Source organism: Muntiacus reevesi, chromosome 13, assembly GCF_963930625.1.
Source record: "Muntiacus reevesi chromosome 13, mMunRee1.1, whole genome shotgun sequence".
NCBI lineage: Eukaryota > Metazoa > Chordata > Mammalia > Artiodactyla > Cervidae > Muntiacus > Muntiacus reevesi.
In genome coordinates, this window is record NC_089261.1 from 63,245,940 (window position 1) to 63,270,491 (window position 24,552).

The 24,552-nt window shown below is 34.3% G+C and overlaps 1 protein-coding gene across 3 annotated transcripts in view; it reads right to left on the reverse strand.

The window, feature by feature from the left end:
• Window positions 1-24,552, reverse strand: part of LRBA (LPS responsive beige-like anchor protein) — a 719,345-nt gene that overhangs the window by 498,309 nt on the left and 196,484 nt on the right. For all 3 annotated transcript variants that reach the window (XM_065905003.1, XM_065905001.1, XM_065905002.1), the window contains exons 33-34: window positions 23,658-23,791; window positions 16,420-16,481 (exon numbers count right to left, since the gene is read on the reverse strand). In XM_065905003.1, the coding sequence (XP_065761075.1) occupies window positions 16,420-16,481; window positions 23,658-23,791 (196 nt within the window). The remainder of the gene's footprint in view (window positions 1-16,419; window positions 16,482-23,657; window positions 23,792-24,552) is intronic.

The window sequence follows — 24,552 nt, forward strand, 5'->3', positions numbered from 1 at the left end:
GTAACAAATCTCTAAAATGTTACATAAAATTCATTAGCTTGCCTCAATCATTCCTTGAATTCACATATATGTTGGTTTCTGACAGCCTAATTCCGAAAAGCAATTACAACCTCCATCCATATGTAAAAAGATAACAGAAAGCAAGTACATTAAACCCGTTTAAAAGAATAAAAATCTAAAGAAAACAGATTACGGATGATTTATATGAATGCCTAGTGCTGAAGTTAATTACAAGTAACCCAATAAAATAGTGCCTTTATTATTGTACAGCAAGTAATAGCTCTAGATGTAAAAACCAGAACTCTTTCTGCTGACTTTTGCATGCCCAATCCCACAGCACACAACATTAAGAATTAAACATGTAGTAAATAAGGCATATAGAAAACAGCAGTTTTTAACTAAAAGCAGAAAACTCTCCTGCTGTTTAACCATTTGGAGTCACCCACTCTCACCAGTGACCACTGTAAACTGATACTATGTACTCACTGAGTAAATTCCTCATTTAATAAAAAGTGAGAGCTCATTTCAGTATTAAAAGTTTTATATAAAATGAAAAATAACTGTGAAATAGTATTCAATAGCAGAAAATGAAGAATCATTTATGTTTGTGCTACGAAATGATATGCTCAGAATCTAATGTTTCCAAACCTCATACTACATCTACCAATCAAGATTTGAGTCCTGATTTTAAAGTACGCTATTATATCTGAGACGCATGCATTATGTGCTGTAGTAACACGTTATAGTTGTCAACAGCCACAATCTATAGCCAATCATAGTATATTTAATGACTTTCCTGAAGAGGAATAAAACCTTTCAGGACAGAGTGATTCCATAATTCTTTCAAATGTTTATCAATGCACCTAATGAGATACTAGTTCGTATAAATTTTGAGTTCAAAAAATCCTAAAACATACTATGATAAACATCACCCTTGTAGGTCATTCTGAACTGTAACATAACTAAAATAGTGACATGAATACTTAAAAACCTCCTTTTGTTGTACAAATAACTCAGAAAAGATAATCAAATGGTGGATCTCTCTGGCAGTATTATATTCATATTAATTTCATCTCCATTAGAAATGCATGCAATATTAGCTTATTTAGATTTTCTTTTCTGGGTCAGTAACTTCACAAATTGGAATGTGTCTCAACTACAGTGAAATTCTTTACAGGTAGCGATGTCTATTTCCTGGGGTTCTCAATAGTACCTGACTCAATTTCCTTATAACAAACATTCAAATGCTTGGTAAACAGATCATAATTTAACACTGTGAGGTGAACAAGTGTGGCACCGACAACACTCACTCAACAGATTACTCATTGTTGTGGCTGTTACAACAAATCGTCAGGAACTTGGTAGCTTAAAATACTAGAAATCTGTTCTCTCACAGTTCTAGAGCCCAGGAGTCCAAAATGAGTTTCACTGAGGCAAAATCCAGTATCAGGAGAACCTATTCCTTTCCTCTTCCAAGCTTCTAGCCGCTGTCAGCAGCCCTTGGCTTGTGGCCACTCTGCTCCATCCTCACACTGCTTCCTCCTCTGGGTTCAGCTCACTTCAGTTCAATCGCTCAGTCGTGTCCGATTCTTTGTGACCCCATGGACTGCAGCACACCAAGCCTCCCTGTCCATCACCAATTCCCAGAGTTTACTAGAACTCACGTCCATTGAGTGAGTGATGCCATCCAACCATCTCATGCTCTGTCATCCCCTCCTCCTCCTGTTTTCAATCTTCCCCAGCATCAGGGTCTTTTCTAATGACAGTTCTTCGCATCAGGTGGCCAAAGTATTGGAGTTTCAGCTTCAACATCAGTCCTTCCAATGAACACTCAGGACTGATCTCCTTTAGGATGGACTGGCTGGATCTCCTTGCAGTCCAAGGGACTCGCAAGAGTCTTCTCCAACACCACAGTTCAAAAGCATCAATCCTTCAGCACTCAGCTTTTTTTATAGACCAACTCTCACATCCATATATGACCACTGGAAAAACAACAGTCTTGAGTAGATGGACCTTTGTTGGCAAAGTAATATCTCTGCTTTTTTAATATGCTGTCTAGGTTGGTCATAGCTTTCAAGGAGTAAGCGTCTTTTAATTTCATGGCTGCAATCACTGTCTGCAGTGATTTTGGAGCCTAAAAAAATAAAGTCTGACACTGTATCCACTGTTTCCACTGTTTCCCCACCTATTTCCCATGAAGTGATGGGACCAGATGCCATGATCTTAGTTTTCTGAATATTGAGCTTTAAGCCAACTTTTTCACTCTCCTCTTTCACTTTCATCAAGAGGCTCTTTAGTTCCTCTTCACTTTCTGCCACAAGGGTGGTGTCATCTGCTTATGTGAGGTTATTGATATTTCTCCCAGTCATCTTGATTCCAGTCTGTGCTTCATCCAGTCCAGTGTTTCTCATGATGTACTCTGCATTTAAGTTAAATGAGCAGAGTGACAACACACAGCCTTGATGTACTCCTTTCCCTATTTGGAACCAGTCTGTTGTTCCATGTCCAGTTCTAATTGTTGCTTCCTGACCTGCATACAGGTTTCTCAGGAGGCAGGTCAGGTGGTCTGATATTCCCTCCTCTGGGTGCCTATCTCTAATCTCCCCAGACTCTGATAAGGCTACCCATGGCTACCTTTAGTGGCCATCCAAATAATTCAGGAGCATCCCCTCATCTCAAAAACCTTAACATTATCACACAAAGATCCTTTTTCCAAATAAGGTTAACATTCACAGGTTGCAGAGATTTGACATGGATAACTTCGGGGAGTTGTTTTTCAGAATATCACAAAAGAAACCAAATTAAAAGAAGAGAGAGTGCAAGTTGAAGAAAAGTGAAGTTTACTATTTGAATTCAGCAAAACTCAAAAGATGTAAAAGAAATAAAAGCATTTTTTTAATTAATATATTGGGGTAAAAGTTGGAAAATTTTTTAAGCAAGTCAAATTGGGCTACAAGTGTTGGTTCTAACAGTGATTACTGAGTTGTGACTGGTTTTGTTCTCAGTTCCAGATATTTCAGTACCAAGCTATAAGAAATTCAAATCTGAGCAGAGGGCTTCTCTGGTGGCTCAGACAGTAAAGAACTTCCCTGCAATCTGGAAGACACAGCAGCTTTGACTCCTGGATCAGGAAGATCCTGTGCGGAGGGCATGGCAACCCACTCCAGTATTCTTGCCTAGAAAATCCCATGGACAGAGGAGCTTGCAGGGCTACAGGCCATGGGGTCGCAAGGAGTCATACAAGACAAAGCTACTAGCACTTTCATTCAAGATACAGGAAACAAGCACATATCGTTAAGAACAACTCCTAATAATTAGCAGAAAAGCAACAATAGCACTGCCAAAAGTCCAAATAAATAAGGCAGCAGTTCAGACTTGGTTAAGATACAAATAAGAACTAGAAAGCGTCTTTGTATAAAAAAAAAATTCCCTCCATTATTTTACTTTCTCACTGCCAATGACCAACCTACTGTTTTCTTCCTTAACGTACAAAAACAGAAACCTGTGCTGACAAACTAAACTAGAAATTAGTGCTATAAAACAACAATAGTAAATCTTTTCAATAGATACAAATAGGACACAACTCTGAAAGATGAAGCAGAGCTGTAAGCTTTCTTAGATTTTTCATCTCCTCTCTGGAGAAAAGAACAATAAGAAACCAGAATTAAGTTTGCTCTGAACTCTGTAGTATCTAGAGTAAGAATAACCTGACAAATTAACAAACCCAACAAGACAACAGTGCTGCTTTAACTCAATGTCTAATGAAAATTTGAGCTTCCAATAAAATTTCTTCAAAAATACATAATTACTATCAAAAAGAATGTACTATGCATTCAATATTTAGGACAATGGCATGCATTTTTATACTTTACATGTAAAAGCACATTGTGGAAAGTAAGACGTCAGGAGAACGTGAGAACAGACTCAGGTTTAGGCAGCTTGGTTTTCTGGTTAAATATTCAGAAATTGACAAGAAATACATAACATATATCAAATATCTGAATACTACTTATAAGGCAGCAGAGAAATAAGCATAAACTAAAATAAAATGCATGCTAGAGACCTTGAAAATAAGGCAGTGAAGTTTGAATTTGGTAAGTCAGTAAATGAGAACCTCTCTTGGAAAGGAATTACAAAGAGATTCTTGTTGGAAAATAACTTTCTTGGTGCATAACTGAAAGAGGTAAAAATGAACAGAAAGGAAAAAGGCCACTTCCCTACCTCAGGATAAGCTAGGTCAGAATTTGTGATTCTCTACGGAGACCTTTTTCAAATGATACCTTTTATGCCTGCCTGTCTCCCCCAATTATGACAGGACTCAGGGTGAGAATCATCACAATGAGCAACTGTTGATGATATAACTGATCAGGGAAAAAAAAAAGATGATAATCAGTGACCTCGGTTAACTGTTATAAAAGTATTTCTCAACTATGGTAACACAGGAGGTGTGTTGAAAGTAATGCAGTATACATAAAAAGCACTCACGTATACAAAAGACATCTTTAAGAAAATCATTCAAGTTCTAATCCCTGGAATGACACCCATGTCAGTTGTATTCAGGCATACTTAGCTGACTTCCAAAAGGCACCAATGCTATAGCGAGCACAAGGAAACAGTGAGACCATTAACATGTCTACATGAAAACAGCCCAAAACTGTAAGTTTATGGGCTTTCTCATAGCTCTAACATTCTCTGGTTTGAGATGAAAATTGATTAGACTGGGCATATAGTCTCAGAAAGAACAGAAAAGAATGTGCGAGACTGCAGAAAATAACGGTGGGCAGAAGCAAATATCTGAAAGGTCCAGTATCATGAAAAGAAAACAAAAGACACTCAAAGTACTGAATAAGGAGAGAGGATTTTATGAGCTGTTAAAGACACTTAGATTCAGAATCTAATAACTTTAATTTACAACCTACTTCGTTCAATGGACTGTTCTACATACTTTTAAATACATTGTCTAATATAATCTTTATTACACTCATTTCACTCATAAGAAACTGATTCTCAAGCAAGTGAAGTAATTTACCCATGGTTACAGAGTTAATATGTGGTAGAGGGAAAAACATTCTATCATCAAAGCATTTTCCTGGGCCCAGCTCTTCCTAAGATCCTTTCTAAAGCCTCTTCCTTTTTCCTATTGTTACCCATGATGGAGCCAACAGGCTCCTCTACAAAGTTCACCTCTAGCAACTGAGTAACTACTCGAGAAATAGCCCTCAGGGTTCTGATCCTTGCCTAATCCATGCCTGAATCAAAGTTCAAACTTCAGATTTTGTTAAAACTGCATACATGCTCCTGGAAGTTTGTATTATAAACTGGCAGCTTCACTAAAAATAGTTGCCTGTCTAAAAGGTGCATAATAGATGAAATATATAGGCAACTACTAATATATAATAATTGTCCCTTAATAATATTATATTCTAACTGTACTAAAGAACCATTCTATCTCAGAGTTAACTGAGGTGAATAGTATAAACACTTTAGGGCTTCCCTGGTAGCTCAGTGGTAAAGAATCGCCTGCCAATGCAGGAGACGCAGCTTCGATCCCTCATCCAAGAAGATCCCACGTGTGGCAGAGCAACTAGGCCTGTGCGCCACAAGTACCGAGCCTGGGCTCTAGGGCCTGGGAGCCGCAACTGCGGAGCCCCCGTACTCCAACTGCTGAAGGCCTCTTGCCCTGGAGCCTGAGTTTCACAAGGAGAGAAGTCATCACAATGAGAAGCCCATGCTTCCCAACTACAGAGTAGCCCCTACTTCCAACAGCTAGAGGAGAGCCCATGCAGCAACAGAGATCAAGCACAAACAAAAAAAACTTTTTTAAAGTAAGAAAATATACATAAAAAATAAAATTTTTTTAAAAATTTAAATAGTATACATACTTTAAAAGTGACAGCAAAGCTTAAATCTAGATTTAAGAACTCTAATTACTCTGATTAAAAACATATTTATGATCAAACATATGGTATAATACAGTTGAGCCTTCACAAAGCTATCAGTCTGGTACTAAAACAAAGGCAATCTAAAGCGTTACGCTTTTAATCTAGCCTTTTTGTAACACTTTAACTTCAACAGATTAATTTGAAGTAATAGGAAAAAAAAGAAATAAGCAATAAGCAGTAAAAGCTGAGAAATAGAAACTGAGCTATAATCATAACTATATTAAAACCAAAGGAAAATATTAGGCTTAGGATATTTCCATCTATACATTCCCCCTTTCTTCTAACTCTCTGATTAATCCCAAATTTAAAAGACCAGTTGTAAAACGGTGGGGTGCCAAATTAAAGCACACTTTATTTTCAGATGTCTCCATACTCATAGGCTGACTTCCTGTCAGGAAGAGTTCCATTTCACTGAATACCCCAACCAGCAGGGAACTTGCAGAATTAAGTGCCAGTTGATATTACTTTGTTTTGCATTTACCACCCCTGAGAATAATGTTCAAAGATCTAGTTATATAGTCAGCATGGTATCATCCTTCTGACTAGACTGCCAAGCCACAGGGTGTACTGCCAGTTCCACAAAATTTACCTTAAAAGGTGCTGCTTTCTAAACCCTAGTGTGCTAGTGAATCAACAGGATGCCTGCATTTCAGAATAAATCCTGCATCTAGAGCTAAATCATACTTCTCTTTGGTTACAAAGCACTTTAATGCTGGAAAAGTCTGTAACCAGAGTCAAATAAAGATCGATTAATGTTCACTAATTCATCAACTTAAAATTTTTTAAGTGAAATGCAATAATTTAGTCTGATTTATTACATTTTAAATGTTTTGCTGTTGTTTAAAGACAAATGATTTCACCTTATAAAAACAAGTCATAAAAATCTGAATCAAGGAAAACTAGAATTTTCTTTACCATATTAATATAAAGTATAGTTATTAAGCTGGCTTCAAATACTTGACAACTGTTGTAAACTGTCAAGTAAACAACTAACAATCATTAGTTACAATGTCTCATGATTGGTTAATACAGCTTCAATCTTTAAGTATCCTCTCCAACTCCCACAGACTTCTTATGCTTCAAGGGTCAACCAGTTTCTCCTCATGAGGTCAGCTATTTCTATTGCACACAAAATTGATTCTAAGCATTCTAATACAGCACACCCTAGTCACAGTCTTTGTACATTATAAGGATAACGCGTTCACAGCAACTCTCAGACAAAAAAAAAGTGGGTGATTGTACTGGAAGCCTACTTTTTTGATCCCAGTGTTCATCATCATCATACTGATTCTCACACATTCACAATAAAAATGCTACAAGCACTGAGAACACATCAGAGACAATCAATTTGCATTCATTAATTTCCTATAAATATACTTTAAGGGTGAGGAATAAAAGCATCCAACATAAAAGGAGGGTAACATTATGAAAAGGCTGAAGTATTAAATTACACTGATCCTAGTTGGACCACACTACATATAAACTGGTCTTAAAGAATCCAATGGCTCTTAAAAAAGTCTTATTTACATTGGAAAAAGGATGGCTGACTATAAAGAAAATGGAATAATTTATTGACAACATATCAAAGTATAAATGTAAACATTTAATACATTTTGCAAATTTGTTGCCATGCAAGCACTTTCAGTAATCTTTCTACTAAGATACAGATTTGTCTTTTTCAGAAACCAAGTGAGGTACAATAAGATGTTATCATATTTGGGTAAACATCATTTTTAAGAGCCAGAGGTTCACAGTTGTCATATTCTCTTCATTAGCAGAAGTGGTGATCTCTGAAATGAATGCTGGGTTATTTGAAGCTAGTGAATTAAAAGTGATAGAAATAATTCTACAGAAAGAGGAACACCTACATGCACAAAGTGATTTCTTCATAAAAGGTCATCACTTGAGACTATTTTAACAGGTCCTTTTCATGACTCTTTTAATCAATCTCTTTGAAACCCAAAGCTGACCAGGCAAAGGGATTTAATACGCATCATTTTCTTACTTTAAAACATTTAAGTAAGCATAAGGAAGGGGTTCGGGATTAGGATCTGAAGCCCATACATAACAGCTAAGATGCTTTGCAGATTAAAATAAAATTTAATAGAAGAAAGAAAAGTATTAAATAGGATGGTATCTGTTCCTTAACTAAAATACTTTCTAATGAATCAAAAAACTCATGATTTTTAAAGGAAACTTTACTTAAATAAGGTAAATATATTGATTTATTCAAAAATATCATTAAATGATTTTATTATAATTCTGACATTAATAAACAAAGTACACAAAATGGACAATAAGAAATGGTTTCCTGACTTCAAGGAGTTTTCAACCTAATAAAAAAACAAGATTTATAATACAGTACAACAAGTATGAAAACAGTTCTTGTGTCCATAAATTTTAAGTCTTCTATAGTACTTGTCTCTATAAACTCAGGAGTTCTCTAAATTGATACATTCACAACTTATAACACAATGTTGAAGGCATCTAAGCAAAGAATTACAGAAAAATAAGAGTTAACAGGATTTGGAATTATTTTTATTCTGATTTATTATAAAAGCAAAAATAAAACCCACATATTAATAAATGAGTATTGTTATTATGTAACATATGGAGAGAAAGATTTTCATTTGTTCTAATGCCAAAATTTATGTACATGTCAAAGATAGAGTTCTTCAGACCATATCAGAAAAAGAGCAAATGTGTCTGCCATCTATTAATTTAATGAATGTTCCTAAATATACCTGGGTGAATTTGAGCTACCAGCATTCCATTCTCCACTCACTTCTAGGATTAAGGATTATCAACATAGATTTTTCTTGTTTACTATCTTTAGGAATTGTCTTATAGATAAATTACACTTTAAAAAAACACAAGAACACCACAGATGTCAGTGAAAAGGCCCTGGACAAAGGTGGTGGAGTCACCTTGACTCTTCATTCTGTGACCCTATGTCTTCAACCGTTACTCTTCAGCCTCTTTAACAACGACTTCATATTGTCATTATATCTATGTCTTGACTGCAAGCTACCTCAAATCCTGATTGCTTAAACGGATAAATGGATGACCAAGAAGAACAGCCGTCACTGTATAATTCAGCTGTGTAACTACAAACTATGGCTAAAATTTCATTCTACTAAAAATTGTTAAAAGTTTATTGCTAAAATTTTACTTATTTAACAAATATTGAAATTTTCTTTCATCAGATACTATCATACACCATTCACATATATATTAATTTCATTTTATTTGGACCTCTTGCACTTCATTTAGTGCATAGCAAAGTTCAGTTCTACAAATGGGTCAATAATAATGTATGTAATAGCCCATTAATATAAAATATATATTCTGACCCTGGATTATGGAATTTATGCTACACACTTAAACATGATTAGAGAGCATAAACTATCACAACAGTGACTAAATGTAAAATGTCAATGTAATGTAAGTTAATCAATGTAGGAAACAGCTATATAATCAACTGATGTCAAAATATTTGAATTTATCCTTAACCTTAGGATTAGTTTTACATAAATATTATAAAAATACATGTATGTGCATGTAAAAATAAACACACAATAAATACACACATACTTCTGGCTAGGCTTGACTTGTTCTAAGAAGAATATGAACTCTTAATATAATTAGCTCTGAACATTTATCTCTTCAGAAACAACATATAAATTAAGCCCAAATTACCTACAAAGGATAGAGAACAAGTAATTGAGATAATTTTTCTGAATGAAGTAAAAATAAATAGTGTTTCATGGGGGGGGGGGGGGAAACAGTTGTACTTTTGCAAATCTACTGATTTTCCATAATCACTGTGATTGGAGAGCAGACAAAATCAGAAGAATATGAAAAATGAGGCATTTCCTGAATTATTCTCTGTTTCAATGCTGATATTTATCCTAAATTATATTTTACAAAAATTATCCACGCCCACTATGGCCAAAAAAGGATTCTGTGATCAAATATGCTAATATTATTCCCATACAAATTCAACAAAGTTTATTATGTCCATATTTTATGCATACACAAACACACATACATACATGTATTGACTAAAAGCCTTGAGGGGCTCCTCCAGTAAGATCCTAATTAAATTTAAACCAACATTTTCGAAGCTTATTTTTACCACTCTGCTTTTCTCACAGAACATCCATCATCATCTAACAGTACACACTAGGGTTTGCTAAACTGTAAATTTTGGATAATGAGAACTGATCAAACAATTACCTAGCAATCACAAATCCAATTTGTGATTCCTTATTTCCAAACAAGGAAAATTATATAGGCACAGAAAAGAGGACAGGAAATGCTTTAAGAACTTTACTATCTATTGATCCTGATGAAATTATAAAAAAAAACATAGATGGAACCAGGAAAAAATTTTTGGAATGGAAGGCAAAGGAACCTGAAATGATTTACTCATGAACAGAAATAAAAGTAGAGTTACATTAAACGGGGATTAATAAATAGATTTTTATGTTCCATCCCTATCCCACTCCTTGCCCCTGTGATTCACTTGTTTCTCTTAAAGTCCTCAGAAAACTTCCATGTCTTATCACAATTATTTGCCTCTCATACTAGATTAAAAGCTGGGACCTGTCTTAGAAGCATTCGGTAGGTGTCTGACAAATAAAAAAAGAAATACCACAAGCAGGTATATCCAGGATTCAGGGCAGATAAGCTGACATGAAGCTCTGCATAAGAGAGAGCATTTGAACTGAGCCTGACAGACAGTGCGTGCCCTCATGAGACTGCTGCATCAAAGCTCTATACCGTAAGACTTTCTTACAGGTAAAAAATGCATGCTTAAGGAAGTTAAGACATTTATAAGTTGTTCCAATGAGCAACTGAAAATCTAGATTCCCATTTTGTGCTTATCAAAAAAGATAATCCTCTGTTTTACTGACTCAATTATTTCCTTTTAAAAACCATACCATTAAAACTTTCCAAAAAACCATTAATATTTTCTTAATATTAGATATTGAGTTTTAGTTTAAAAGGCTGAATTGTACCCTAAATACAGCACACTCTTGAGAAGCTAAGCACCACAATTAAAAGAAGTAAATCTCCATATATATTAACTTCTACAATATGAAAAATGCATGCACAGTAATAGAAATCAAATCAGTAGCAACTTGAGGTGAAAAGGGTAGGAATTAATTACAAAGGCTCAGGAACTTTATGAAAGGAAATGGTTGTTACATGTTTGGGTAAACTCCAGGAGTTGGTGATGGACAGGGAGGCCTGGCATGCTGCAGTCCATGGGGTCGCAAAGAGTCGGACACGACTGAGCAACTGAACTGAACTGAACATGGTTGTGTATACACCAAAATGCATTAAACTGTACACTTAAAATACTGTAAAATATTACATATACTGTGCATTAATTATGCTTCAGTAAAGCTGATCTTTTTAAAAGAAGTAAATCTGATTCAGGTAAAAGAAAATGAAAAAAAGTAAGACTCTATAAATGAACATGACACCATAATATACAAAAGTATGAGAATGTATCATAATGAAAAAGACACAAAGGCCAAATCCCAACATACAGTGATTTAGGATCAGTGCTGTGGGTGCGAGCATGCCCAGCCGTGCCCCACTCTCTGCAGCCCTATGGACAGTGACTGCAGCCTGCCAGGCTCCCATGTCCATGGGATTCTTCACGGGATACTGAAGTGGCGATGCCATTTCCTCCTCCAGAGGATGTTCCCAACCCAAGATCAAGCCCACGACTCCTGCAGGGGCAGGCAGATTCTTTACCACTTGAGCCACCTGGGAAGCCCATGATCACTGTCACCATTCATTTATTAATTATACAATTATATAAATATTTAGCTGAAGAGTAATTATGCTGAAAGTTAGAAACACAGAAGACAAAAACACAGTGCTGCTTTAAGAAACTTAAAAGTCTAATAGGAGAGAAATAAAAACCCTAGGCAACTTAAAGAATGAAATTACTGTAAGGTGGGTTAGTGATTGCTCTGGATGTACACCTTAAGTTGAGAGTTGTGGGGAAGAGATGAGTCAACGAAAGCTTTCCAGAAGACACTGCAGTTTAGCTGGGAGCTGAGTCATTTATTCATTCCGTAAACATTCACTGAGCAGCGACCACATGACAGGACAGCTGGTACTAGGCGCACTTCACAGTTTACCTAGCAAACTCGGTACATGAAGCAGGGTACCTGGTACACTAGGCACATGCACTCCAGGCTCACAAGAAACCAGAGTACAGAGGGAGACCAGCAATAAAAAAGCAGCAGATTAGCACATGGGTCCTGAGAACCCATAGCATGCTGAGTGCTAAGATGATGTAAAAAGATCAACTCTAGATATGATGATCTGAGAAGAGGGTGATGAAGATGAGTTCAGAGTGATAAGAAGAAACCTACAATTAAGAGTCACTAAAGTTGAAGGAGGGAAATTGTAAGGAAAGGAAACAACCACCGGCAAGACACAGAATTATGATGGCCCATTTGGGTATCTTTAAATAGTTCACATAGCTTGAGAAGGGATGTAAGAAAAAAGTGAAAGGAAATGAGGTCCAAACAGTAAGAGAGGCCTGAGAGTGAAAGATGTCTGTGTGCCATGGTGTACAGGTAGCTTGCTGCTGCCCCCGCCCCGCCCTCGGCTTGGTTTTCTTTTTAAATATCTATTTTACTCAAAATACTCATCACCATAAAAAGGAAAAGTTCATGAGATAAAAAAAATCAAGAGCAACAACATTAATATCATATATTTAGAGGGAATAAACTCAAAGGGAGAAGAAAACGAGAATCAGAGAAAAGAAATTAGAGTGATGAAAAAGAGAAATGTTTTACTATGAAGAATCAGGAAAAATTTCAAATATAAAACAGACTGTAAAGAATCATATGAGTGGTGATGACTGGTTCTTATGAATATTATTTTAAAATCAATAATTCAGATATAGGAAGAAACAAATCAAAAATGACCAAACCTTTTACTGATACCTCCATACATAAGAAATATTTTCCAAAATACCAACAATCTACATATTCTAATGAAAAGAGTATTAAAGAAAAATCAGGCTAATGCTAGATTTTAAATTAACTTTTACTGCTAATTAATTAATCAGATAGACTGTCAGGCCAGACTACCTGGTACTTCTAGTTTTTCTATATACTCTATGCATTTCTGATAAATGGGAAAAGAATAGATGACCTGGCAGAAGGCTCAGACAATAATTTGTGATTTACAGGACATGAATGCAGCCACCCTAAGATTTATCTGACAGCCCTCTCCGATAGTGGACTGTTGAGTATCCGATGGAATGATTTCTAGTCTAGAAAGTCTACTACTGAGTAGCCATACACATTATTTATTTATTAGATGTTTTGGGTTGAAACCATTTTTAAATGATGCACTTCACAATGCAGAGTCATAAATTTAGCTTTAAACCCAAGAAGGGAGGTAGTGTTATTGGAATGTATGTCAGACTGAATTAGGATGAGCAACACAACGCTTTTATAAAGTGGCCTTGAATGCAATGTCAATTCTTTCAAAAATGATATTAATGTCAAATGAGCAGGATACAAACACTTTACACAATGCTGGAGTAATAGTACTTGAAACATTTATTTAATATTTTCCTTAAATTCATAGAGATTTTTATATGGTTTACATACATAAACAATAAATATTAGGCAAAAATAAGTTACATGCTTCTGAAAAACTGAATCTGAAATACAATTAAGAACTTGTTTGATTCTTTTCTGTGCATCAGAGAGTATACAGCTTCCTAAAAAGTGTATACACACTTATTTGAAAGAAGATTTAAATTAAGCTTTGGAGCTTAAATATTTCCTGAATGATTTTATGAGATTCAACACAGGAATAAACCTAATTTAAAAAACCATAAGTGTGTGTGTGTATAGACACACACACACACACACACACACACAACTTAAAAGAAAAAATAATATGCTGAATAATTTAAGAAAGATTTCCAAATCTAAATAATAATAGCATTTTGCCTTAAAATGCTAAAATTAAATGGGATTAAAAAAATGAAATGGAGCCTAATCAACCTCTTAATGAATGAGTGGATACTGAAAAACATATCCTAGTTGAAGCTTTAACAAAAGATACAATGATCTGTTTGGTCTGAAAGACAGCAAACCAAATGTGGTTATTTCCTCATTTCTTAAATTTAGGCTCTAAATTCTCTTTTGTAATAAAATATGGCAGATTTAAACACCCTGTTAAGAAGACTACAGAAAGAAAATAAGTTTTGAATGGTTTCAAGAAAAACAATCAGAAGATGGCTGACTGTCATGAAATTAACATCAACTAATTTGTAAAGTTTTAAATCAAATTTGCAGATGCTAAGTTCATAAGCATATCCCATTATTTATGTGATTAAAAAGGAGTTTTTGACCTGATCTTTCGATCTTTGGCACTCAATGCTCTCCATCTCTTCCTAAAAAAATTGATTAAAATTTTAGCAAGAGGCTAGCTTTTCACTTCCCACCCTATCTCAGACTAAAATAAATTATCAATCAAACTCAAACCATCCCCACCCAATATCTGCAAAATGTCGACTTCAAATTCAATTTCATATCTCTAAAGCTTTCATGTAAAAAAAAGACAGTTCACTTCTTAACAAAATAAATCACTTTTGCAATTGCCAATCTGACCTCTTTGAATTAGGAAAATTCAAAGTGAAAAATGTAATTATCACCCCAGAACAATCTGTATACATCTGGAGCTAATTCTGGCTTCATTTTTCACATCATTTTTCACACTGTGCTACATCTTATAGAGATGCAATGGAAGTATTGAAGAAGTTGTAAAAAATGTTAAGAACTTCAAATAAACCAATAATGTTTTATTCAAACAAAACTTTGAGACTGACTTTTGCAACTTACTCTAAGTGATCTGCATATCCCATTATATCAGAATAGTATTAAACAGCACCATGACAAAGATGGCAAATAGGTGTATTAGAACATGTCATTCTTTACCTTTTCTGCTTCTAACATTCAACTGTGTAATATACTATATTTGAGATAATTTCATGTATGAAGAATATATTCACATTTTCTATACTAGAAAGTGAAACTTCACTATCAAACTCTACCCATGAAACAATAATATCACACTACAAACAACAAGTTCATACTCCTGGGCAGACACATATAAAACTGGGAGCAAATGCTTCTTAAACCAAGTGCAATTTCATGTCAGTGTAAGAATGGCATATGGTAATTTCCACTTAAGAAATAAACAACCAATTATTTCAAATCAGATTACTCAATGGGAAATTTTATCCAGTCAGCTTTTAAAGAAATGGAGTTTTTAAAGGAGATAATTAAATTAAAAACATGATTCTCACTAAATCTAGAATAATAAGCCCACTACAAACATAACTACTCTTTACAAGTTCATTATAAAAATCCATTAGATGCAATCTCTAGAAGTAATTGTTCTTATTGCATTTTATTGACAATGCATAGTATTGATTTTTCACACCTTCTATGATTCTTTAATTTGTATTCATGAAATGTCCATCAGCACAGTCTAAATAAATTTGGCAATATAGGCACTAAAATGAATAAATCGATGCAAAGAAACATTAATTTTGCATTATCCTTATTCGTCAGGCAAGTAAACCAGAGGAGTTGTAAATGAAGGTCAAAGGTTTTGAAATGGGTCAGAACCCTTGACCTCTAGACCAATACTCTTCCTATTAATAAAGGCTATTTTAAAGTTTTAAGTAGGGGAATTTACTACCAGCAAGATATCATTTTTAAAAGACTACAAAGAAAACTCTCAATAAAAAACATTCATCTGTTTAACTGCTAAATAGAGGGGGGAAAAAAAAAATCACAGGATGCATGATTTTTATGTAAGTTTTTTTTTTTTAATCATTAGAGTTTACCACATGAGGTGTAAGGTTTCTGAACACTGAAGGTAACCTTGGTTTTAGAAATTTATTCACTACATCTTATTATGATGGCTGCCATATTTTTGTTGATGTTTTCCCAAATCTACTGTGTATGTCAAAAATAATTAGCAATGACAAGAATTCAAAATTATTTATCACTCATTTTATAACCTCTGCACAAAAGGGAAGTAAACCTATCATTCCCAGGGGAGTCAGAGTGGCACTCTACAAGGTATAGAAATAAATCTGCTTCTATAACCTTAATACACAAAGCAGAGAAATTGCGCCATCTTAAAATCATTTGATCTGAGCATTTTTAAATGTGGCTTGAAAAACCTGTTTCTCACTCACCTATATACAATTCCTCTCAGCACGTACTTCAAAATTATCTCTTAGTAACAAACACAAGAAGTAATCCTTTTGTAATACCAAGAAATTATTTTAAAACTGCAAACTCAAAACTCTATTATAGAAAAAACTTCTATTCAACAATTTTAACTTTCTTGCAAAATGAATTCATTTGAGAGTTTACTTAATTCAGCATTTATTCTTGTCACTCACCTGAGAACACAGAAGCATAACCAACTCCACAACTGAACTACTAGACTTCATGCAAACCAGACCTATATTAAAGAGAATTTGTTTTTAATTTTATAAAAACAGACAAGGGATTATTTCTTACACAACTTTGCCCAAATTGGTTTTTAAAATTTAACATATTGCTAAGAACCAAACCTATACATATTTAATGAGTAAACAGAACATTCTGTGATTTCTTTAAATTTGGCATAAAAAACACCACAGTCTTTTGTAGCCGATTTCATTTCAGCTTTCAAATTACTAAAACATTAATGACCACTTCATATACAATGACACTGCACAATACTCACGGAAATGTGCACAACATATGCCATATTGACTAATATCATCTAAATTTTGTTTTGGAGAGAGCTGATTGTTATACATGCAGAGAAGGGAAATGGCTCCCTGACCTTTGCTTTCTCCACCACACTCTCTCCCTTCAACCCTCCAGCTATCAATCAAGTTTCCATTTTGTTTCATGGCAGCAGACATCCCAAACACTCTTATTAGTACCTTGACCTGTGACCTCACTCTAAACCTTAACAGAAATGCAGGCCATTGTCTGTTATACACTCTTGATTTTTTTTTAATAAATAAATTCACTTACATTTTCTCATTTATGTTTCAAGTTCACCAAAACTATCTCAGGAAGGAACTTTATATACTTAATATATATCTAAAGAATTCTTTAGTTCTGATTCATAATAAGATTAGTTCAAAGAACATCTTACAACCAATGTCTTATAAAAGCAATATCAATAAATAAAAGAACTAAATGACTATCATGCTAGTAATAATTAGAAAAATTATAATTTTTATTCTATATTTCTCTAAGCAAACATATGTTTAAGTTCAAATTAATTTAAATATAACAACTTAAATAATTCCCATGGGCCTCATGCACACCACACAATTACCTTACTTCTTTCTGACCAAGTTCTTACGGACACCCTACCCCACCCCACTCCCCTTGTTTAATCTTTGCTCTGTAGGGCTTTCTCCTTCCTTCCTTTACTCATAATGCCTCACATCTGCTAATGGCACATGTTGGCATTCTGCAGCCTTACAAACAGCATTCAAGTTCAACAGGTTGTTCACTCCCTTCACTTTTTAGAAAAGGCAGAAGCATTTTTTTCCACATCTGAAAAAATGTGTAAATGTGTAACACAGAAATGATGGTTAATAGTGCCAGCACTGGCATGAAAATTAGCTACAGAACATCTATATGTTGCATTAAGCAAGCAAGACATTTAAGTAGACTCAACTGTAGTTTCTATAGAGCTGAGATGAGCATATGCCCTCAGGCTAATGCCAAGGCCAAAACGAAGGGCACAGCAATACTCTTATTACTGGTGTAGTCTTTATTGGTCTGAAAACCTGTCACTTTTCAGAAAACATGAAAGGAAGTTTCATATATTTCAACTTCAAAAGCCACTACTTTCAGCAAGTAAATTTAGGTCTTTCTACAATTAGGTCATTATTCCTTATTGCTCTGTCCTAGAGGAACCAGATTTCCTACCAACTTTCCTTTCATTGCAAAGCATTTGGGCCCTGATCTAGCTCAGCCTTTGATATCCACTAAAATAGTGAACCATAATGACTAAAAGGAACTTGGGCCATCCAAAGTTAGAAAGATTTATAGGTTTTGTCTCTCTACAGCGTATGGTAAGATATATACTTTCAAAAAATTACTTATTTCAGTTTTATTTCTCAATAAGATTAGAAAACCAGAGTAAGGGTAATACAACCACATTATCAGTGGAGTTGAATATTCAAAGATAGTTAAGATTTAAAACAATATTTCATAGTTTGATTAAAACAATTCATGTGTTTTTTGGAGTGAGGTTTTCTAGATTTCTCAAGGATGGGTAGGGGGCCAGAGTGGATGGGGTGTTAAATTTTAAATGAGAAATGGCTTCAGAAGACAAAAGAGAGTTTACATCTGACCTTCAATACCTTAAATGCCTAAAGAGGATCAATACCACAAACACAAATATAAAACCATGGGAGTAAGTAAATAGGAAATAATCTCAGTAAGGGACTTGGTATCAGATTGCAAAATTTAATCATATCTCTTTTTGACCTGAATTTTTGCCTTTCCGTGACACTGGCTGCACAGATGAAAAAGCAAGAAATGACTTATAAACCAGTAAATCTGTCTTCAGATCTACATTCAGACTTCAAGAATTATCCAAAGGAAGGCCTTCAAACAGCCCTTAGGTGAAGTTCTAAGTTACTGCAGAAGTATCAATTTTCACTTTATGCACACAAATTCTACTATTGCCCCAATCAGCAGAAGGTGAACAAGGTGCTGTAGGTTTAGAGATCTGACCAGACTCATAATCTGACCCTAGGGTTTTATTTTTGATTTTTCACTGATATGGAATTGTAGTCCCTTCAAAAGAAGACGTATTGAGTTATCAACACCAAGAGTTTTATACTCTTGTGGGTGTTTCATGACCAAAGACCACTGCAGCTTCTCCACCTCTATTACCATGGTCTTTCCTTACTACTAAACTCAGAAACATTAAATGAATTACCAGATATTAAGCTATCAGTATCTGAGCCCACTGAGATATCTGAACTCCCATGTATACCATGAAAAGTAGGTATGACCATTTACCATCTGGAACATAAGAACCCAGTTTTTTCCTTTATTTAAGTCACTTTAATCTACACAAATATAAAGGAATGGCATAAACATTACTAGAAGTTTTAACAATAATTTAAGCATAAAATCACTCTTTCTCCATCTTCCAGGTTTTGAAAGTACTTGCCTGTAATTTGGATGCAATTAACTGTTCCCCATGAATCTGTAAACATGATATTCATCTTACAAAAATTAATTATAAATTTAAAATAAACTTCTAATAGGTGCAACTTGATTATTAATTCTGGTTCTTTTTCCCTGCATTTAAGTAGTATGTTTTATCTTTTGTTTCCTCTCGTCCTCCTTTTTGAACTAACATCGTCAAATGCAATATTCTAGGAAGGTTGAATTTTGCCAGGTCACTTTCTCTCCTCTCGAATTCCGAAACATTTTCATCTTTAGGTTACGAACACTATTTAGAATGACCAATCAACTGAATTTTTTCACCTCTATGTGAACGTTTCCTTCCAATCGCCCTTGGGTACAAACCCGCTTCAGTAGCTATTCACCTAGAAATGCACCAGCCAGGCTGCCGTGCAGTCACCACCAGCAGAGGGTGGACACTGCCACAGGCCTTTTTAGCAAAATGAGATGCTCCAGGTTTCTGTCACAAAACATTGTATGGATTTTGTAGAATTAAACTGTTCCTGTTAAATGAAATGATGCTGAGAAAATCAATTTCTTTTTTGCCCACAGAAATACAGTATGCACTAATGAAGTCTTGAGTTTGATAAAAATTATGGATACTGCTCCCTGTCTCTTAAAATTCAGCCACAGATGGTCCAGTACGTATAAAATGTCTTCTCCTATCAATTTTTTTTCACCTCACCATTATGGGCAGAAAATAGAAAATTCTGATTTAACTATATTCAGTGAAAGTTAAAAGACACAAAGCTGGTATCCACAGACTTCTTTTATACCAATATTTCTCAATAATTTTTGAAGAGCCTAAAGAGCATTTCATACCATTTTTTCTTAATTGTGATCCTACGAAATTTTAATCCTAAAAATAAACTATACAGATGTACTGTGAAAGTGAAAGTCACTCAGTCATGTCCAGCTCTTTGCAACCCCATGGACAACAGTCCATGAAATTCTCCAGGCCAGAATACTGGAGTGGGTAGCCTTTCCCTACTCCAGGGGATCTTCCCAACCAGGGATCGAAGCCAGGTCTCCCACAATGCAGGCGGCCTCTTTACCAGCTGAGCCACAGGGGAAGCCCCAGATGTACTGTGGTCTATTGGAAAGTCAAAAACAACTGTAATACCTAAGATGTTTTTGCCCTCCCCAAATACCAGCTTTTAATCCAATTGAGAAAACAAGTTTATATCTTCTTAACACACAATGCAATACTTTGGCAACATAGTAAGAAAACAGAGAGTGATGTAAGATTGATGATTTGGTTTCCTAGTTCACCCTGATGCTGGGAACAGTTCTAATATCTGTGTTTTCTTACTGTTTTAGTCCGTAACAGAATTAGAAATAACTGATGAGTAATGATAATTAGCAAAATGTTTTAACATACAGGAAAATTAAGATCACAAAAGGCTCATAATGAACCTTAGATTTATTTTAAAAGCCAAATGAAATCATTTAAGGTAATTATCAGATAGAACAAACTATATTTACAAGTAATAATCTTTTTGTTTTCAAAAGACTTCTTTAAAAACAATAAAAGTAATAAAACATCAATTCTTACAAAGGGTTATAGCTACTTGAAAAGGGGCATTAATACTACTAAAATTGAGCCAATCAGAAATATGCGACTCTAGGCATGATATAACATGAATTATCACATCTAACTAAACTTCAAGCCATCGGAAAACACAGAGACTAGAGAGACTGTTAAATGACATCACCAAGAACAGCCACAGAGTCCCAAAATACGGAAACACTCCACAGAACCACCAGCCCTGCTTCTGCAGCAAGCCAGTAACACGAAATCCAAGGAATACTGGGAAACTATTTGACACTAGCATGAATTTAAGAGACATATCAAATGAAAAAAAAGGATTTTTTTGGATCTTAACTGGAAGAAAATCAATTATATAAAAATACCTTTTAAATAAAGATGAATATGGACTCAGTATTAAAGGACACTATAGAATTATTATTAATATTACTGGGTATAAGAGAAACAATTATGTGAGAAAGTATCTTTTTTACATGAATTATTAATTATTTAGAGGTGAAATTACATGATGTCTGTGCTTGCTTTAAAGACTAAAGGAAAACAAAAGTGAGGTGGATGTAACAGTTATGGCAAAACAAAGATGGTACAGGTAGTCAGCAATATATAAATATTGCAACTCACACTTTGTAAATATTTTAAATGCTCATTAAAATTATTAATAAAAATAATTTAAAAATTTTAAAGTAATAAGGTTTCAAGTACCTGGTCACACAGCTAGTGACCAACAGGGGCTGCAGGCACCTGCCTTTTTTTTAATGGCCACACCACACAGCATGTGGGATCTTCTCCAACCGGGGATCAAACTCTGCAGTGGAAGCAGGGAGTCTTAACTGCTGGACCACCAGATATATCCCTTCTCCTGACATTTTTAGTTTAAAACTTTTTCAATAGAACTATGCTGCAATAACCTTCCCCTCAAAACTTCTCTGTTTTACAATGCATAAAATTACCACCCAAAGGATTCCTCACAACTTAAAATATATTTGCTATATAAAACTCTTAGATCTATTTGTTATTTTTATGAACACAGTCCAGTGAGTAGGCAAGGATCTAGTTACTTTTTATAGATGATCAAAAGTATATCATCCTCCTTTTTATCACATTATCAGAGTTTATCAATAACAAATTGATTCTAAATTAAATTTTGTTCAAGGATCTAGAATTGTCAAGTTTAGTACTTCTGAGTATCTAAGAAGATCCTATTGTGCTAGGTCTATTATAAACTTCAAAGATCAACTAAACAGCAAAAATGTATTGCTATACTGAAAGGCTATAATTAATACAATCATTTTAGCATTATAAAATGAAATATAAGTAACAAGTAGTCATACCACTTTAATAGAATAAATGTTTGATACATGAAGCATAAATTAGGGTGAATTCCTTCAATGTTATAAATTCACTTCCTTTCAGATTTTATTGCTTCATTATGTCAAACAGTCCTTGGCTAAATAATTATATCCTTCAGCAGATACAGTAAATTTCTACCCCAAATTTGGTTCAATGTTTCTAAAACCTGAACTTTTTTCCTACATAAATTCAATGCTACTCCTTGATTATATGAAAATGATATCAATCATCACCAACCCAATACATATTTACAGCAGGGATGAAGATGAAATTATTTCATTAGCTAATAACTATTTCTTATAGACAGATATTTTAAGAGCCAAATAAAGTGCTGATATCCCATAGTTAACACTCAAATAAGGATATCTTGAATTATTAACCTATCTATAACTTTCATTAAAAGAGGGGTTTTTTCACAAGTTTTAAGAAATTCCATAGATAACCTAGTGACTGACTGCCCAACAAAAAGTCATGATAACTAAAGCTTAAGTTGATATTTAAAGATACTACAGTACAGATAATTGTGCTTTCCCATGATTTTTCAGCTTTACAAGAATACATGTCTTATCCATAAAACATCAAATCTGGATACAGACAAGCCAGATTTAGTGAACAAACACTCCAAACAGCTTTGAATGAAAAGACCAATTTGACATTATCATTGATGAAAGTCCTCTAGCTTCTCCTTTAAAAAATGTTAGTTATGGGAATGAAGAATGGTGTTTTGAAGACAGTCTGTTAAGCTCAAATAATAAATCTAATTGTTTGAAAAGCTGATCTCTATTGAATTGATTTCTATTGTCTGAGAAATTCAAGGTAAGTCAACTTTCACTTGGTGAGTTAGCTTCTTGAATATTAGAAAACACTTAATCTCACAAGTGCTTCATGCTTTAAAAAAAAGAGAAAAGAAAAGCCCCAATACCTCGGATGGTTTCCAATCTGCACAGCAATTTACTTCTGCACATTATCTAGTTTGACAGAATCTCAAAGTACCCTACGTAGAAAAGATCAAGTAATCTAGGTATGATACAAGCAAGAGAGAGAAAATACTATTGCTTTTTCTCTTTATTCGTGAAACAGAACTCCACCAGTAAAGACTAATAATGCATTCCTCAATTTCATAACATGTGGCAATACACTGTTGTTTACATAGATCTTAAATTCAAGTAAAATCTCAGGCAAATACACCACTTATTGCTGTTAACACTAGTCTCTCGAATTCTCAATTTTCATGGTTAATTTTAATGTATTAAACATATATTACTTGCATTCAATACATTTTCTTTCCTTTATTGTTCCCCAAAACACACAGTAAGAAACCTGCTGCATTCCAATCAGTGACTAAAAAAAACCTTGAAAATTTAGAATATCAGCCATGCTATATTCTTTAAAAGATATATACAGACTCCATGAGAAGCCTTGTCAAAGGCAGAAAACAATAAAACCTCATGCCTCTTTTATTATTCATTTCAGTTTTAAACCCTGAAATTTAAATACATACATGAAGAAAGAAAAATGACTTACTTGTTCCTTCTATAAGCAGTTCTTGTCCATGGCTACCCAAAAGTGTCCGAGAAAGAAAAGGTGCAAAATCTACAAATATCTCTCGCAGAAGAGGAGCTGCCTTTTCCAAAGCATGTTCGAGTCTCTCTGTAATGCTAATGGAAAGATGTTATTAATTATTGTTGATTAATTTTTTAATTTTTAAAATGAGTTTCTGTAAAAATGTAAAATTACCAGAAAAACTGAAAATCATCTAATGACTCATTATTGCTACATATATCATTCCTTCTGCCTGGAATATCCATTTCTATCCTATTGTACATTGCCACCTCTAGTCCTCACAAACAACCTGGCTAACAACCATTCCAAACATCAGCTCTTATTACAAGTCTTAACAGGCTAGTAGAGAGCACTTGATTTTAGCCCCCTGACAACCAAAAATACTTTTTATCAAAATTTAACAATCTTCAATCAGATTTTCTATTGACCATGACCATGCACATATATATATGCAATCCTGTGTGTGTGCATATATGTGTGTGTATATATATATATGCACACACGTGTTTATACATAAATAGTTGCCAGTGTGAGGCAAATTCAAGTTTTGCTTTTTGGAACTTTATGGAAAATTTTTTATCAAAATTTGATCAAAGTTTATCAACCTTTTATCTAATTTTCTATTGACCATGACTATGCATATATATAGAGAGAGAGATACATACATATACGCACATATACACATATATACATAGTTGCCATGTGAGGCAAAATCAAGTTTGGCTTTTTGGAACTTTAGAAATTTTTTTTCAGTATTTTCAATCTGCGGTTGGTTCAATCCATATCCAACTGTATACATATATACATATTTAATGAGCTAAATGACCAACCTAGACGGTATATTAAAAAGCAAAGA